The following is a 14337-nucleotide window of genomic DNA, read 5'->3' on the forward strand; positions in this document are numbered from 1 at the left end:
CCAAATGAAGAGAGACAGTTCTCGGAGTGAGCCCGGGGCCCAGCAATGGCCGAGGAGGTGGCCAGTAGGCCTGTTTTGGCAGTCGGTGGCCAGTGATGACAGCCAGCAATACCCAGGTTGGAGACCCTTTGGAGGGGGTGAATGGCAGCTGGTGATAAAGGTCATGATCATTCAGGGGGGGTTCGGAGGAGGCTGACATCGGCAGAGGAGACCCCTCCAAAAGCTTGGTTGGAGCCCATTATCAATGGTAGGGATGAGAGTCCCCTAGAGGCAGAGCCCATTTTGAGACTGGGCTGTGATGGGGGCTGGCAATGGCATCAGCATCATCAGCATGCTGGCCTTCAGCCCACAGACTTTTAATATGTGTAGATCCAAAAATCTAGGTAGAAATTCCAAAAAGCTTCCTAAATTCCTCCTTCAGGTCCTTGGAAAGGATTGCTATATCTTCTGCATCCATGTTCTGGTTGCCTTGTTCTGTCATCTTAGTGAAGTGCAGAATGTTAGAACCCACATCCAAAATGTGACAGGACAAGGTTCAAAACATAATGAGAGCCATTTGGTTGAAAAAGACGGAAAAGGTCTATAAATGCAGAGACAAACAGTAAACAGAAATACATGAAACAAAATCCAAAATAACAGGGAAATACATAAGTAGGCAACAGTGTGATACAGTCAGCTTAAAGTGAAAGACAGGTTATACACACATCGGAGCACATTGAGGGCTAAATTAGGAAAACAGATCGGTGAGAAGAAAGCAGTGAAACTAAACAGTGATAGGGGAAGTAAAACTATAAGCACAACACAGAAGGCAAAAGACTTCCAAATTAAAACAGGAAGTTACTAACCACAGAGACAAAGGTGTGGTAACAGTACATAAGAGGAAACTAAGGAAACCAGAATAAGCAAAGAACCAAATTCTAAAGAACAAACAAACCAAGAACTGGGTGGAAAACCTAATAGTGTCATGGTCCTGGGTCTTCGAGCTTGGTTCTGGATGTGCTCATTTCTTTGAAATTACAAAAGAGTTGTCTCTGTATATATTGTTCTCTTGTGCTTCTGAGTTTAGTTATAGTCTCGTGTGTGTTATGTTCTGCTTTGCCTTCCTTGCTTTGTTAGTGGATTCTGCTCAGCTGTGTTCTCCAGGTGTTTCACCTTTACCCATATCTCATGGGTATTTAAGCCCCTTGTTTCCTTCTGTCACTTGTTGTGATCTTCCCATAGCTGTGTGCCCTGTCTATTTCTCAGTGTAGTTCTCTAGCTAATGTTCACCAGTATCTGCTTACTTAAGTTCTTTGCATTTTGGTTTGCTGCATGTCCAGGAATAAAGCTGCCTTTTGAGTTCAGTTCTGTTTCTGAGTCCTGCATATTGGGTCCAATTCTCTGCTCACTACACAGTGTATCATAACAAATAATAAACAAAGATAAAAGAAAAAAAATCTTAAAACTCTCTGTCAGGACCATAACAATCACAAGGTGTGAATATATTTGAATAATTCTTTGCTCACTTTATTTCTTTCTTCATCCTCCAGTCTCCATCATGGAAGTGGAGTGTGTGCACGAAGGTTGCCAGTCAGAAACATTGCGGCAGATGGTTGGCTCAGTACCTGAAAACCAGTGTTTAACAGTGGTCTTCAAAGGGTCTCGTAAAAGCCTGGATCTCCTCTGCCAAAGCCAAGAAGAAGCTCAGTGCTGGGCCCGTGGCATCCGTACCCTGCAGGAGAGGATGGACAACATGACCCAGAAGGAGAAACTTGACCAATATCCTTGATTTTTGTGGGGGTGGACATACATCCCTGTTCATTTGGATTTATAGAAGCACTACTTTGTGTACATTTAATTATTATTATTATTATTATTTAATTATAATTTGTTGACCACTGGGAACCAAGAGATCCAAACTAGAGAGTTAGCACTGTAAGAGGTAACCACTGAGACTTCATGTTAAAATACACCATATGGCTCACCAGTGCTTCCTTGACAGTGTCACCTGGATTCATGCTTATATGAGTCGGGCTGACCGAAACCGCGACGACAAGATGAGCTACGATGAGGTTCAGATTCTGCTGCAGATGATCAATATTGACTTGAATGACCAGTATGCTCGCAGCCTCTTCCAGGTAGCAGAACACACTGCTTAATTTAAGTAATTAAAGTCAATCATTTAAATTAAAGCTAACTTTACGGGTTTATAGCCATTCTGTCTGGAGTATTGATTTCCCCTCTTGGCGCGCAGTGTGGGTTTTTCAGTTATATTGTATACAAATGGTGATGACTTTATTTGGTTAGTACTCAGAGCTTGTGACCATAGGAAAGGGTAGGAACGTAGACTAACCAGTAAATTGACACCTTCACATTTACGCTCAGCTCTCTCTTTATTACAGTGGACTGCCATGTAGTCTGTTTGTTGATCTCATATTCCGCACTCCTCTCACTTGTGAACAAAATCCTGAATGTCGCCCATAGACATTGCCTGATGAGTGCTAATGACTAAATAGAGTGCACCTGTGTGTAATCTAATGTCAGTACAAATACAGCTGCTCTGTGACGGCCTCAGAGGTTGTCTAAGCGAATATTGGGAGCAACAACACCATGAAGTCCAAACAACACACCAGACAGGTCAGGGATAAAGTTATTGAGAAATTTAAAGCAGGCTTAGGCTACAAAAAGATTTCCCAAGCCTTGAACATCCACGGAGCACTGTTTAAGCCATCATTCAGAAATGGAAGGAGTATGGCACAACTGTAAACCTACCAAGACAAGGCCGTCCACCTAAACTCACAGGCCGAACAAGGAGAGCGCTGATCAGAAATGCAGCCAAGAGGCCCATGGTGACTCTGGACGAGCTGCAGAGATCTACAGCTCAGGTGGGGGAATCTGTCCACAGGACAACTATTAGTCGTGCACTGCACAAAGTTGGCCTTTATGGAAGAGTGGCAAGAAGAAAGCCATTGTTAACAGAAAACCATAAGAAGTCCCGTTTGCAGTTTGCCACAAGCCATGTGGGGGACACAGCAAACATGTGGAAGAAGCTGCTCTGGTCAGATGAGACCAAAATGCAAAACGCTATGTGTGGCGGAAAACTAACACTGCACATCACTCTGAACACACCATCCCTACTGTCAGATATGGTGGTGGCAGCATCATGCTCTGGGGGGGCTTCTCTTCAGCAGGGACAGGGAAGCTGGTCAGAGTTGATGGGAAGATGGATGGAGCCAAATACAGGGCAGTCTTGGAAGAAAACCTCTTGGAGTCGGCAAAAGACTTGAGACTGGGGCGGAGGTTCACCTTCCAGCAGGACAACGACCCTGAACATAAAGCCAGGGCAACAATGGAATGGTTTAAAACAAAACATATCCATGTGTTAGAGTGGCCCAGTCAAAGTCCAGATCTAAGTCCAATCCAGAATCTGTGGCAAGATCTGAAAACTGCTGTTCACAAACGCTGTCCATCTAATCTGACTGAGCTGGAGCTGTTTTGCAAAGAAGAATGGGCAAAGATTTCAGTGTCTAGATGTGCAAAGCTGGTAGAGACAGACCCTAAAAGACTGGCAGCTGGAACTGCAGCAAAAGCTGGTTCGACAAAGTATTGACTCAGGGGCTGAATAATTACACACACCCCACTTTGCAGTTATTTATTTGTAAAAAAATGTTTGGAATCATGAATGATTTTCGTTCCACTTCTCACGTGTGCACCACTTTGTGTTGGTCTTTCACGTGGAATTCCAATAAAAGTGATTCATGTTTGTGGCTGTAATGTGACAAAATGTGGAAAAGTTCAAGGGGGCCGAATACTTTTGCAAGCCACTGTAGACTCCTCAATTTGGGTTAGTTATTCATCCCACACTTGGAGTGTGCATATGGCGGGGGTGTTGCTTCTGGCTCCGCTGCAGTGTGGGGGTGGTTAAGTGGGCTCGAGGGGCAGTGCCAGGGTGGCTGCCAGGGCAGCTGCTGCCACTCAGTAATCAGACTGTCCCTATTTCAGTGACGCAGGGGCTCAAGAGAGGAGCTGAGTGTGGAGTGGAGAAGCAGCTGAAAAGCTGACCTCCTGACATCAGGAAAAAGGATAACGTATTGTTAATAACACCATAAAACTGTCACCTGAGGCTACGTGGGGTCCATTCATTTCACAGTGGTGGTCCCGCAGTCTGCGGCACCAGTGCAGCTGCTGCACCTACTTGGCAGATATAGTGATGCACCAAGAGCAGGCAGCAGTGCACAAAGACCAGCTGAATGAGCTTTGGGCTCAGGCAGAGCAACAAACAAGTGTGCGGGAGAGACTGGACAGGGCAGCCGCACCGCTGCGATCCCCTCCTCTCATGGTGGCCATGCACCGGAAAGGGGACGGGGATGATCCCCAGGTCCTCATGGAGGCGTTCCAGGTTAGTGCTGAGGCATGCCAGTGGCCTGCTGTGGAGTGGGTTCCGCGGCTACTGCTGCTGCTATCCGGAGTGGCCCAGACGGCGGCCGTGATCCTACCCCCCTGTGTCAGGGGGGCGTTTTGAGGACGTTCGCCTGGGCTCTCCCCAGAGGACCATTGCAGGCGGTTTTGTGGCAGGCGGGGGATCAGCTGTTCGCCTGGGCTAGTAGGCTGCACAATGCCGCGATGAGATGGCTGCAGCCCGAGCCATCAGAGGGCGAGGCGTGGATGCTCTCAATGATTGTCCTGGAGCAGTTTGTGGAGGGGCTGCCCAGAGAGGCGACATGGTCCGCTGTTACCAGCCCTGGCTGAAGATCACCAACTGGTCAGCAGGCAACCGCCGGTAACTGCGTCGAGGAGGAGGCCCCCTGGCCCAGCCCCAGCGGAGCGACCTCCGCCCCTGCAGTCCTCAAATCTGTCCTAGCGAACCTGCCAACCCGGAGCCGAGCAACAACAGGCACCCGAGCCACAGGGGGTGGCGCAGGCAGCCGGGACACCTGCAACGGGAGTGTCCACTGATGGAGGTCAGGCGGGTGTTCTGGGCCCAACCAGACTTACCGCATATTAGTAAGGTGTCAAGGAGATATACACCAGACTTTGGTGGACATGGCCTGTACGCAGACCCTCGTGCATCAAAGCTTGGTTCACCCCAGAGCATTGTTGGAAGCAAAGTGCGGTTAAGTGTGTGCATGGGAGCATTCACAAATATCACACAATATTTTACAGTGCAGTAGCACGTAGTGTCTGCACGGCATTCAGCGGTGACATGTACTTCTAGGGAGGATCCGCCGGCACCAGTGATTCACCCGAGGGGAGATTTCCCACTGGAGCAGTCTTATGATGACACCCCACACTCAGCCTTCGACCAAGTGATAGAAATTGATGGTCACCTGGTGTGCCCTGAAGCTGCGCAGGCCTACCCACACTTTGTATTATTGAACAATAGGCTTTATCAAGTGAGTTGTGACACTCACACAGAGGAGGAGTACACCCAGTTGTTGGTGCTGAAAAGCCGTCGAGAAATTATTTTCCAGGCGGCTCATTATAACCCCATTGCAGGGCATATGGGATATGATAAACCTCTGGAGCGAATAATAGCCCAATCTTGGCCAGGCCCGAGCAGATGTGCGCTGATGGTATGCGTCATGCAAGGAATGTTAGCTGGTTAACCAGCCAGCTATCGTAAAAGCACCTTTTTGCCCACTACCAATAATGGAAGTGCCGTTTGAGCGCATTGGCATGGACCTCATCAGGCCATTTCACCGAAGGGTACGTGGCTATCGCTTTGTATTAGTTATGGTGGATTATGCAAAGCAACCCTCGGAAGCAGTGATGCTGGGCACCATCTCTGCAAAGAGTGTTGCGCAGGCGCTGTTCAGGGCATCTCTTGAGTTGGCAGCCCAAAAGAGATTCCTGACTGACCAGGGCAGGTCATTCATGTCTCACACACTTAAACAGCTGTACAAATTATTGGGCATGAAATCTAAACCAGGAGAGGAGAGAGATGAATTGGGGCCAGAGATGCCAAATTCAAACATTCCTGCCTCTCTCCATTGTAATAAACATCTCACACAGGGCCAGAGAGTGGATGTTGGTGTATCCAACAGCGTTTTGCAGATGTGTTCTCACCTCTGCACGTCATACTTCGCTCATAGAGCACCATTTTGCATAGGCATGCATAGAGCGACCTGGCGTGGCGGTGTGTTTACAGCCCTACAGGTTACCTGAGCAAGAGGCAAATTGTTGAGAGAATTGCTGAAAATAGGAGTGATAGAAGAGTCAAACAGTGTGTGGTGTAGCCCCTTAGTTCTTGTGGTGAAGAAAGATGGGTCTGTATGGTTCTGTGTGGAATATCCTTATCCGATGCCCCAGGTCGATGAGCTCCTGGACCGGTTAGGCACTGCTCACTTTTTCACAACACTGGATTTTTACGTAGCTATCCCCACCAGGGATAAAAAATAATATAGCAGATACAGGGATATATAGACCAAAAGTGGGTAGAGATAACACCCCCACAGCAAATCATGTTCTATTTGCACATTAACAAACTGCTATTATTTCCGTCTTTCTGATAGAAATGTGACCAGTCAGGTGACGGTCGTCTCGATCATGGAGAGATTGAAGTTTTCTGCAGGGAGTTGTTACGAAGGCCAGAACTGGACATCATATTCATTCGCTACTCTGCAAATGGCTGTGTGCTTTCAGCTGTGGACCTGAGGGATTTCCTAAAGGACCAGGGGGAGGATGCCTCACTCGTTCATGCCCAAAGCCTCATACTCACCTATGAACTTAATGAGTGGGGTACGGTACTAGTAACAATAAATTATAAGATTGGAGAATTAAAATACTTTAAAAATAGCAAAGCTTACCTGACAAATATTCAGCTGTGCTAAAGGATGAAGTTTGTGGTACAAAGGACATTTTGACTGGAAAACACAGTTTGGCCACAACTCAAAGATTCATACACCAAGTCTGACCTGACAACATTTCACATAGATGTCTAATAGGACAGAACAGAATATCACAATGGGATGGGGTAATTCTATATTTATTCCCAGTCTGTCTGAGGGATAAGCAGTAACACATTCTGGCTAGAGCAAATGAAAACACAAGGATTGATGAGGTAAGTGATCAGATAAGCTGAAGTGTTTCAGTTTACATCAGACCTGAAGGAGATTCAAGTCTTTATAGAATAGTCTGTGTATACTGAGTATACATAGGCTGCTCCAGACTGCTCCTCTGTGTGTCTACTGTATTTTCCTGGTATCAATTGACTAATCATAGGCACATGAAGATTAATTCAGACTGATATAAAAAGAGTTGAAAAGCTGTAAATGAGTGAAGAGGATGCAGTCTACATGGATACATCAGCAACCAGTCAACCAGTTTGATTCCTGGCCAGTCGCATCCCTTCTGAATGTCTTCCCCCTCTGTTTCTGTGCTACAAAAAATTAAGGCATTTTTATTATTATTTTTAATTATAAGAATAAAAATGATGTTTATTTAATACCCTATTTTTTAAACTTTGTTTCTCTTTGCCCATTGCAGCCCAGAAGAATAGCTTCATGACTCCCAATGGTTTCACCATGTACATGTTGTCAAAGGAAAACTGTGTGTTTAACCCAGAACACGCTAGAGTTTACCAAGACATGGCACACCCACTGTCGCACTACTTCATCTCCTCGTCCCACAACACCTACCTCACTAAGGACCAGCTGACTGGGAACAGCAGCACAGAGCCTTACATACGGTAACAGCAACAGGGCAGTGATTGTGAACTAGGCCGTGTGCAAATACATTTATTAATTTGGTAACCTACCTATTTCACTATTATTGACAAAGGCAGTATACTATTATTATTGTAGGAGAGGTTTGTACTAAATTATTATACTTTAAATTGTCTCACAAAATTCTGAACAAGGTGAATTAGAATTTTTGTAAAAACCAATCATAACACACAAAATGCAGCAGTACTTGTCAGTCCCCTATAAACAGCTGGATGGCGTTGTCTGGGCTGCCTAGCTAAGCCCACTGACATCATAACTCAGATCAAGATTAGTGTCAGGAATAGGTGGATAAACTACGTAGTGCTTCTTCGCATATCTGCTCTGTTCTCAGAATTGTTCTCAGCTGTTATGACCACTGACAAGTGAAGTGAAAAAGACTGTCACGACTATCACTTCATCCTGGGTGGCTGTAGCTTAGGAGGTACACTCAAAAAAAATAAGTCATTGGATGAACTCAATTGGACTGATGGCAGGTTTTCCACGTAATACATCTATTTTGGTCCAACCTAATCTACATACATCATGACAATTCAATTAAATTGAGTCAGTAGAACACAATTTCGTAAATACTGCTAAAATGAAAAAAAGTACATTAAAATGATGTGAAAGGTTTTGGTTGGTCCAACTCAATACAATGTCATTCACTTGAGCTAGATTTTCATTGCATTGAAATCATTATTTTGAGTTCAACTAAATCATAATTTTCATTACCAGAAAACTAATTTAATTATTAAAATAATGACAAAATGAATTTGTTTTTACAACTCAGGTTTATTCACTTGAATTAAAAGCAGAAACAGAATATTTTGTAAATAAACATACATGTCACATGGTCAAATCAACCTTAACAAAAATCAAAGTGCTCACAAAAAAGTGCTGACGTACATTTGTAATGAATGTCAAATCTGAATAGCACACACCTCTGTACTACTAGGCAATACTGAAAACAAACTGGAATCTGTAAAATCAGATTTCACTTCAGAATCATTGTATATATTTATAGTGACACTTGCAAATTCACAATGATAACCTACTAAACATTTCAATTCACACCATAGTATGGCAGTCACTGAAGATTTGAAACAACCCAACCACACACACACACACACACACACACACACACACGTGTGTGTTTTCATGACGAACATTTTTCTGTTACCAAGGGGGAGGTATTTTAATAAAAAAAAAATCTTTCAACTTTACTTCTCCAAAACCAATTACATGTAAACATTTACAAGCTTATAAGAATGGGAAGACCAACTTTAAAACACTGGAAGACACAAAACTTGTCAACATTTTTCTATTACCTTTGCAAATCCCAAAAGCAATCAAAAAGAAAATGGTGGTTACAACCATGAAACTTTTTCTGAGCTAAATCCCCAGTCCTTTCATTCATCTATAGTAGTACAGATTAAAGGTCACATCACTCACAACAGAACAGCAGACAAAAATAGACAACTTCCATTTGGCCAAAAAAAAGAAAGAAAAAAAGGTCACAGTTTGAACAAAAGATATAAAAAGGCCAAAATCAACTTTTGTGCTGGGTCTTGTTTGCCTAAGCAAACATCTTCATTTTCATTTGCTGCATCTTTGTACTGAGCCTTTGTCCATCCAGATTCATCAAAATCTTCTGACAGAACTCAAAAGTGTACTTGTGGTCATTTGGATAGCTCAGATCAAGTGCATAAATCAGTCCAAAGAGGACGATGAATGCCATGATGACACTACCGAGGTTGTTCATAACTGTAGTACCTTCAGTGACAACTCCAACATCCTCTGGCTCCTGAATCCCTTCTCTTCTGATGGTGTAAATACAGTGACAGTTGCTGCAGTGGACCTCAACCGTTCATCCTCAGTGGAGGAGGTCTGAAAAACAGGTTGTTTCAGGTTTAAGGGCTCTGTCACTTGGAAGGGGACATATTATGCAAAACTCAGCTTTTGTATCCTTTTGTGCTGAAACATAGGTCTCTACCGCCTCTATAAACACTCCAAACATAAATAAAACCCGTCAATCTGTTTCCTATCAATAGTTTGGGTTCAGGTATTATGTACCTCCCTTTGGGAGGGGCTTGATATAGAGCAGGAGCTCCTCCAGTGTCTATCAGTGTGTGTGTGTGTGTGGGCTGGGTCAATTTCCCTTATTTCATCACAATTGGGAACCTTTTGAAACAGCTTGTTTTATGCACATTATTCCTGAAACCAGGAGATTGCTGTAATGGCAGTGACACTAGTTAGTGTCTTGATGCAATCTGCTGTGTTCCTTATAATGAAGACTTTTTACTAATTGGCATAATAAACTGAACTCCACTGGAGTGTTTACTTTCTGAAGTGCCTTGAGATGACTGTTGTTGTGATATACCGCTATATAAATAAACTGAATTGAAACACTGACAGAAAATGGATGAATGTTTTGTCCACATTTACTGTGTTTATAGAGGCAGTAGATACCTACATGGCAGCACCAAAAGAATGAACAATTGAATTTTTGCTGAAACTATCCCCTTAAAAAGTGCTCTCCAGTGCAAGTTTCAACAATGACTATTAAGAATAATACTATTTCACAATTATATTGTCTCTTTTGAATATATGAGGATTTTGTGTGCGATGAACCTAACTCAAATTGAATCTAGAAAAGAAGGTGTGATAAGCGTACCAGATACTCCTTGAACAGTAGGTCTGGATCTTCATTAAAGTAGATCACCAGGCTTTTAAGAGTATGCTCCCTCTTTATGTCGATGTCATCATACTAATGCAAGGGTGGAAAAAAAATGGTGAAAAAAATGGAATTGATTGATTGCATTTAATTGATGGGTTTATCATTAGTACCGACCAAACTACTGATCGCCATGATATGCTTGATCTTTTGGCCCTTTGCTCCTTTGCTCCCCTGAAAATTTTGCATCAGCTTGTCTGTTAAATTGTCCAGCTGAGCCAAGAACTTCGCCTGCAGGGGTTTTGTAGTGATCTGCAGGAACTCTGCATTCACCTGGAAATAAAACATACATAAATATAGTAAACTAGAAGTTTAAATACAGACTGCTGAATCAACACACTGAAAGTTGCTAAACATTTGAACCATCAGTGAAGTTTGTCAAGACCTAAACTGTTTTTAGCTGAGTTTAGGAATATATCGCCACCTGTTGCTTTGGCATGTTCCTAGCAGCGTTTTCCTTCATTTTTGCGTTTACCTGTGGACGGGATTATTTTTTAAAACGAAAACGGAAAATCTCCGTTTTCAAAAATACCTGTGTAAGTGTGGACGTAGCCGAAATCTTTTATAATAAGAAATAGGTTTGAACGTCATGGGAGTGCGCATTGTGCTGCCTGCAGTTACTCTTCCGGCCACATGGTTCGCTTTTGGTAGCACCCTCAGTAAACTATGTAGTGCTTTTAAAGACACCTCAAAACGATACTTTCTACTAGAAAATGGCATATAATAATAAACACAGAATATCACATTTTTAGATTATAAAAAGAAAACAGTAAGAAAGAAGTTAGCTATAGGACATCATCTTTCATTGAGCACAATGGCTAGCTGCTAATAAGCTAGCACACGCTCCGACTTAAAAGTTGGCAGCTACACAATTTCTCCTCTAAAACAAGGCACTTTTGAAAAGACCTGGCTATATTGTCAAAAAAAAAAAAATAGTATTCAAGCAGAGAAGAGAATGGTAGCACCACCAAAAGTTCAAAAAACAACTGTTACAAGCTTCTATGATAAATAGCATTATAGATTTAGCTGATAAAGAAATACACAATTGGATATATGGAAAAATAATATGTTACCTTACCTGAAGGTGTAGTTTTATCCAAAAAGTACAGAGAGGCCAAGAGCAGCTGGATTCATTTAGGTGATCCTGAAAGAGCGCAAAATTTTCAAAGAAGGCGGACCGTTGTGTAACTCAGTAACTTTGTGTTCTTGTGACAAAGACTGCTTTGAGAGAAAATAATTTAGGTTCACCACACGAATAATAATTGCAGTAACGCTGGAGTGCTACATTTGCGTTGAATGAGATTAAAAATAATGTTTAAGCTTAAAGAGGGGCTTGAATTTATTTCTTTGAGTTTACAAATACTTAAGTGCAAAAATGTACTCCTCCTACCCCCAGTGCCCCAACAAACTCATTCATTTTGTGTTCAGAATCAGCCTCTGCTGGTTTTGAATAATTTTAGGTTTACACAAAGAAAATCAAATTAATTTGGTATTTTTTAATTGCATTTGTGAACAACTAACATAATTTGCATGTGTTCTTTGAAAGGAGGACCTGAATCTGTTTTTTGAGTGTAGAGCAGGTGGTCTGCTAATTTGAAGGTTGGTCTCTGGTTGCATGCCAAAGTGTCCTTGGACAAGATACTGACCTCAGAAATTCCCCAGATCTCAATCCAACTTTGGAATGTTCTAGACAAACAAGCCCAATCCATTGAGGCCACAACTGACAACTTGCAGGACTTAAACGATCTGTTGCTAAAATCTTGGTGCCAGATACTGCAACGTGTCTTCAGGGGTGCAATGGAGTCCTCAACAGGTCAGAGCTTTTCTGTGAGCAAAAGGGTATAAACACAATATTAGGCAGGTGGTCATAATGTTGGTGTATATACCTGGGAATTTGGTACTGTTAACAAAAGTTACCATTGACAAATGAACCCACATGTACAAGTTTTAACTAGCTGGCTAACCAACCCCATGTTGGCAATTATACTTTAGTGTAGAAATGTTTATACCATGGCATTGTTCAACATTATACATAAGTTAAAGTCATGGCGCATTACAGCTGGTGAGTTAATTTGGCAAGCCAGATAATTCCACTCACGCATACTTTTACTAAGTATAACTTAACCAAACAAGATACAGTTAGCCAGCCAGCTATAACTCAGCTATTCCGCGTGAATCTGATGGTGCTGTCACGGGTTGCTCTGAGGATCCACTCGCAGGACTCCGGAGTTGTGTTTTAACAGAGACGGTTTATTTACAAGATCTCCACCAAGTGTATTTACAGACAGTGCCAGGATAGTGCTTTAAACAAGATGTGAGAGGCAGGGTTCCAGGGAAAACAGGGGAATCACACACGCGCTCACGCCAACCTTTCTCTCTCCGCTAGTGACCAGTCACTCCTTCCACACTCCACACGGGGAAACACGGGGACGGGTCCGGGGAATCTAGAACACAGAGACACACGTTAACTTTCTGAGGCGGAGGCATGGGAAACTTGGGCTCGACGTGTACTGACTAGAGTCCTCACAACAATCCAGCGTTGAACAGCTGACCTCCTCCCTCTAAAATACCAGCTGGTCTGATGAGGCCCAGGTGTTCCCAATCCAGGAAGGCGTGGGCCGAGGGCGTGAAGCCGCCATGAGTTCCGCCCCAGCCAAACAGGAGAGAGAGGGAGAGAGGGGGAGAGAGGGGGAGAGAGAGATAGAAAAGGAGAGCCAGGAGTGGGGAGATTATGATCAGCGCCTTGCCGATCCCGCAGGTCGTGACAGGTGCACCATTTGTATTGTTTACTGATGAAGTAGGTGGAAAATGGAAAATGTCAGATAGCTGGCAAATATTCATTGTAAGCAGGCATGCAAGTATGCAAGTAACATTAGCCAAAAAGATCACAGATATAAATTTTCAAAAGCAATCTCTTCTACAAAATACTATATAGCCATTTTGCCTTTATGTACTTTGTTATAGGATTTGATATGCTTAGAACAGTCATATGTTGATGTTACATTTGTCCAAAAAGTAATTAAATGCCATAATTTTTTTAAGTTAATTTAAATTTACTTTACTTCAGAAATATGTAATAAAAGGTGTTTAAGATGTAATTTTTTCTTAACCCAAGGTACACCTTTACTCACAAAGCTTGAATTTGTCTCTTAGAGCTCTAAAACATGGTTGTCGGTGTGTGGAGCTGGACTGTTGGGATGGAGACAAAGGAGAACCAGTTATCTATCATGGACACACACTTACTTCCAAAGTGCCCTTTGTTGAAGTAATTGAGACTATCAATGAGTATGCTTTCAAAGTGAGTACTTCACTGTAACCAAGAGTTCTCTGCAGAAAATGAAATCTTACTGTAGAAATTGTGTAGTATGGTATTTCAAACAATCTAAGCAACTACTGCAGATGTCATTGACTGACTTATTACAGTAGTGTAAATATATTAGAGGGTTAACTAGCTAATTGGAGCCTTGAATGTGTTCTAACAACCAACCATCAGCTGCAAAGTAATGCTCAATAATCAGATTGCTTCCTGTATAGATGCTGCTTTAGTCCACAGATTATAGAATTCTTACCTTGATTACCTGACATTAAAGAGACCACAATGAGCCAAAAACAATTCCTCACACAATCAGCAGAAGCTTCAAATGCTAACACTGTGCTGACATTCTCAATGTTCAGATATGTATATATATAGTTATATATTTGGAACCATCATGAATGACTTCTAGAAGCTAGTTTTGCTCATCTGAATGCATCATTAGTGATGGTAAATATATGTTTGTCCATTCTGATGATTTGACTTATGTCTTGAGATATATAGATATAGATGCTGCTGCTGTATATGTTCTTTGATTTTTACTGCTTGTCCTTCCTCTTGTGTTAGCTTTCTGTTACTGTCTCTTATGTTAACGTGTCAGTTTTGAC

General features: G+C 42.6%; 1 protein-coding gene and 1 long non-coding RNA gene across 5 annotated transcripts in view; one reads left to right on the forward strand and one right to left on the reverse strand.

Annotated features, from left to right (window-relative positions):
* Window positions 1-14337, forward strand: part of LOC146663018 (1-phosphatidylinositol 4,5-bisphosphate phosphodiesterase delta-3-A-like) — a 35114-nt gene that overhangs the window by 6152 nt on the left and 14625 nt on the right. For both annotated transcript variants that reach the window (XM_085415599.1, XM_085415598.1), the window contains 5 exons: window positions 1530-1758; window positions 1988-2117; window positions 6492-6717; window positions 7465-7666; window positions 13570-13714. In XM_085415599.1, coding sequence (XP_085271725.1) covers window positions 1530-1758; window positions 1988-2117; window positions 6492-6717; window positions 7465-7666; window positions 13570-13714 — 932 coding nt within the window. The remainder of the gene's footprint in view (window positions 1-1529; window positions 1759-1987; window positions 2118-6491; window positions 6718-7464; window positions 7667-13569; window positions 13715-14337) is intronic.
* LOC146663019 (uncharacterized) lies at window positions 7674-13398 on the reverse strand. Of its 3 annotated transcripts, none has more exons than XR_014912991.1 (6): window positions 12944-13398; window positions 12786-12860; window positions 12063-12241; window positions 11490-11560; window positions 10357-10689; window positions 7674-9569 (listed from the first exon to the last, which is right to left on the reverse strand). It is a non-coding gene; the product is annotated as an uncharacterized LOC146663019 (long non-coding RNA). The 3 variants fall into 3 exon arrangements; XR_014912990.1 differs by having other exon boundaries at window positions 11495-11560; window positions 12932-13398; XR_014912989.1 differs by having other exon boundaries at window positions 12932-13398.

This window comes from Rhamphochromis longiceps, linkage group LG8, assembly GCF_057381845.1.
Source record: "Rhamphochromis longiceps isolate RC_006_pf linkage group LG8, R_longiceps_female_GT1.1, whole genome shotgun sequence".
Classification (NCBI taxonomy): Eukaryota; Metazoa; Chordata; class Actinopteri; order Cichliformes; family Cichlidae; genus Rhamphochromis; species Rhamphochromis longiceps.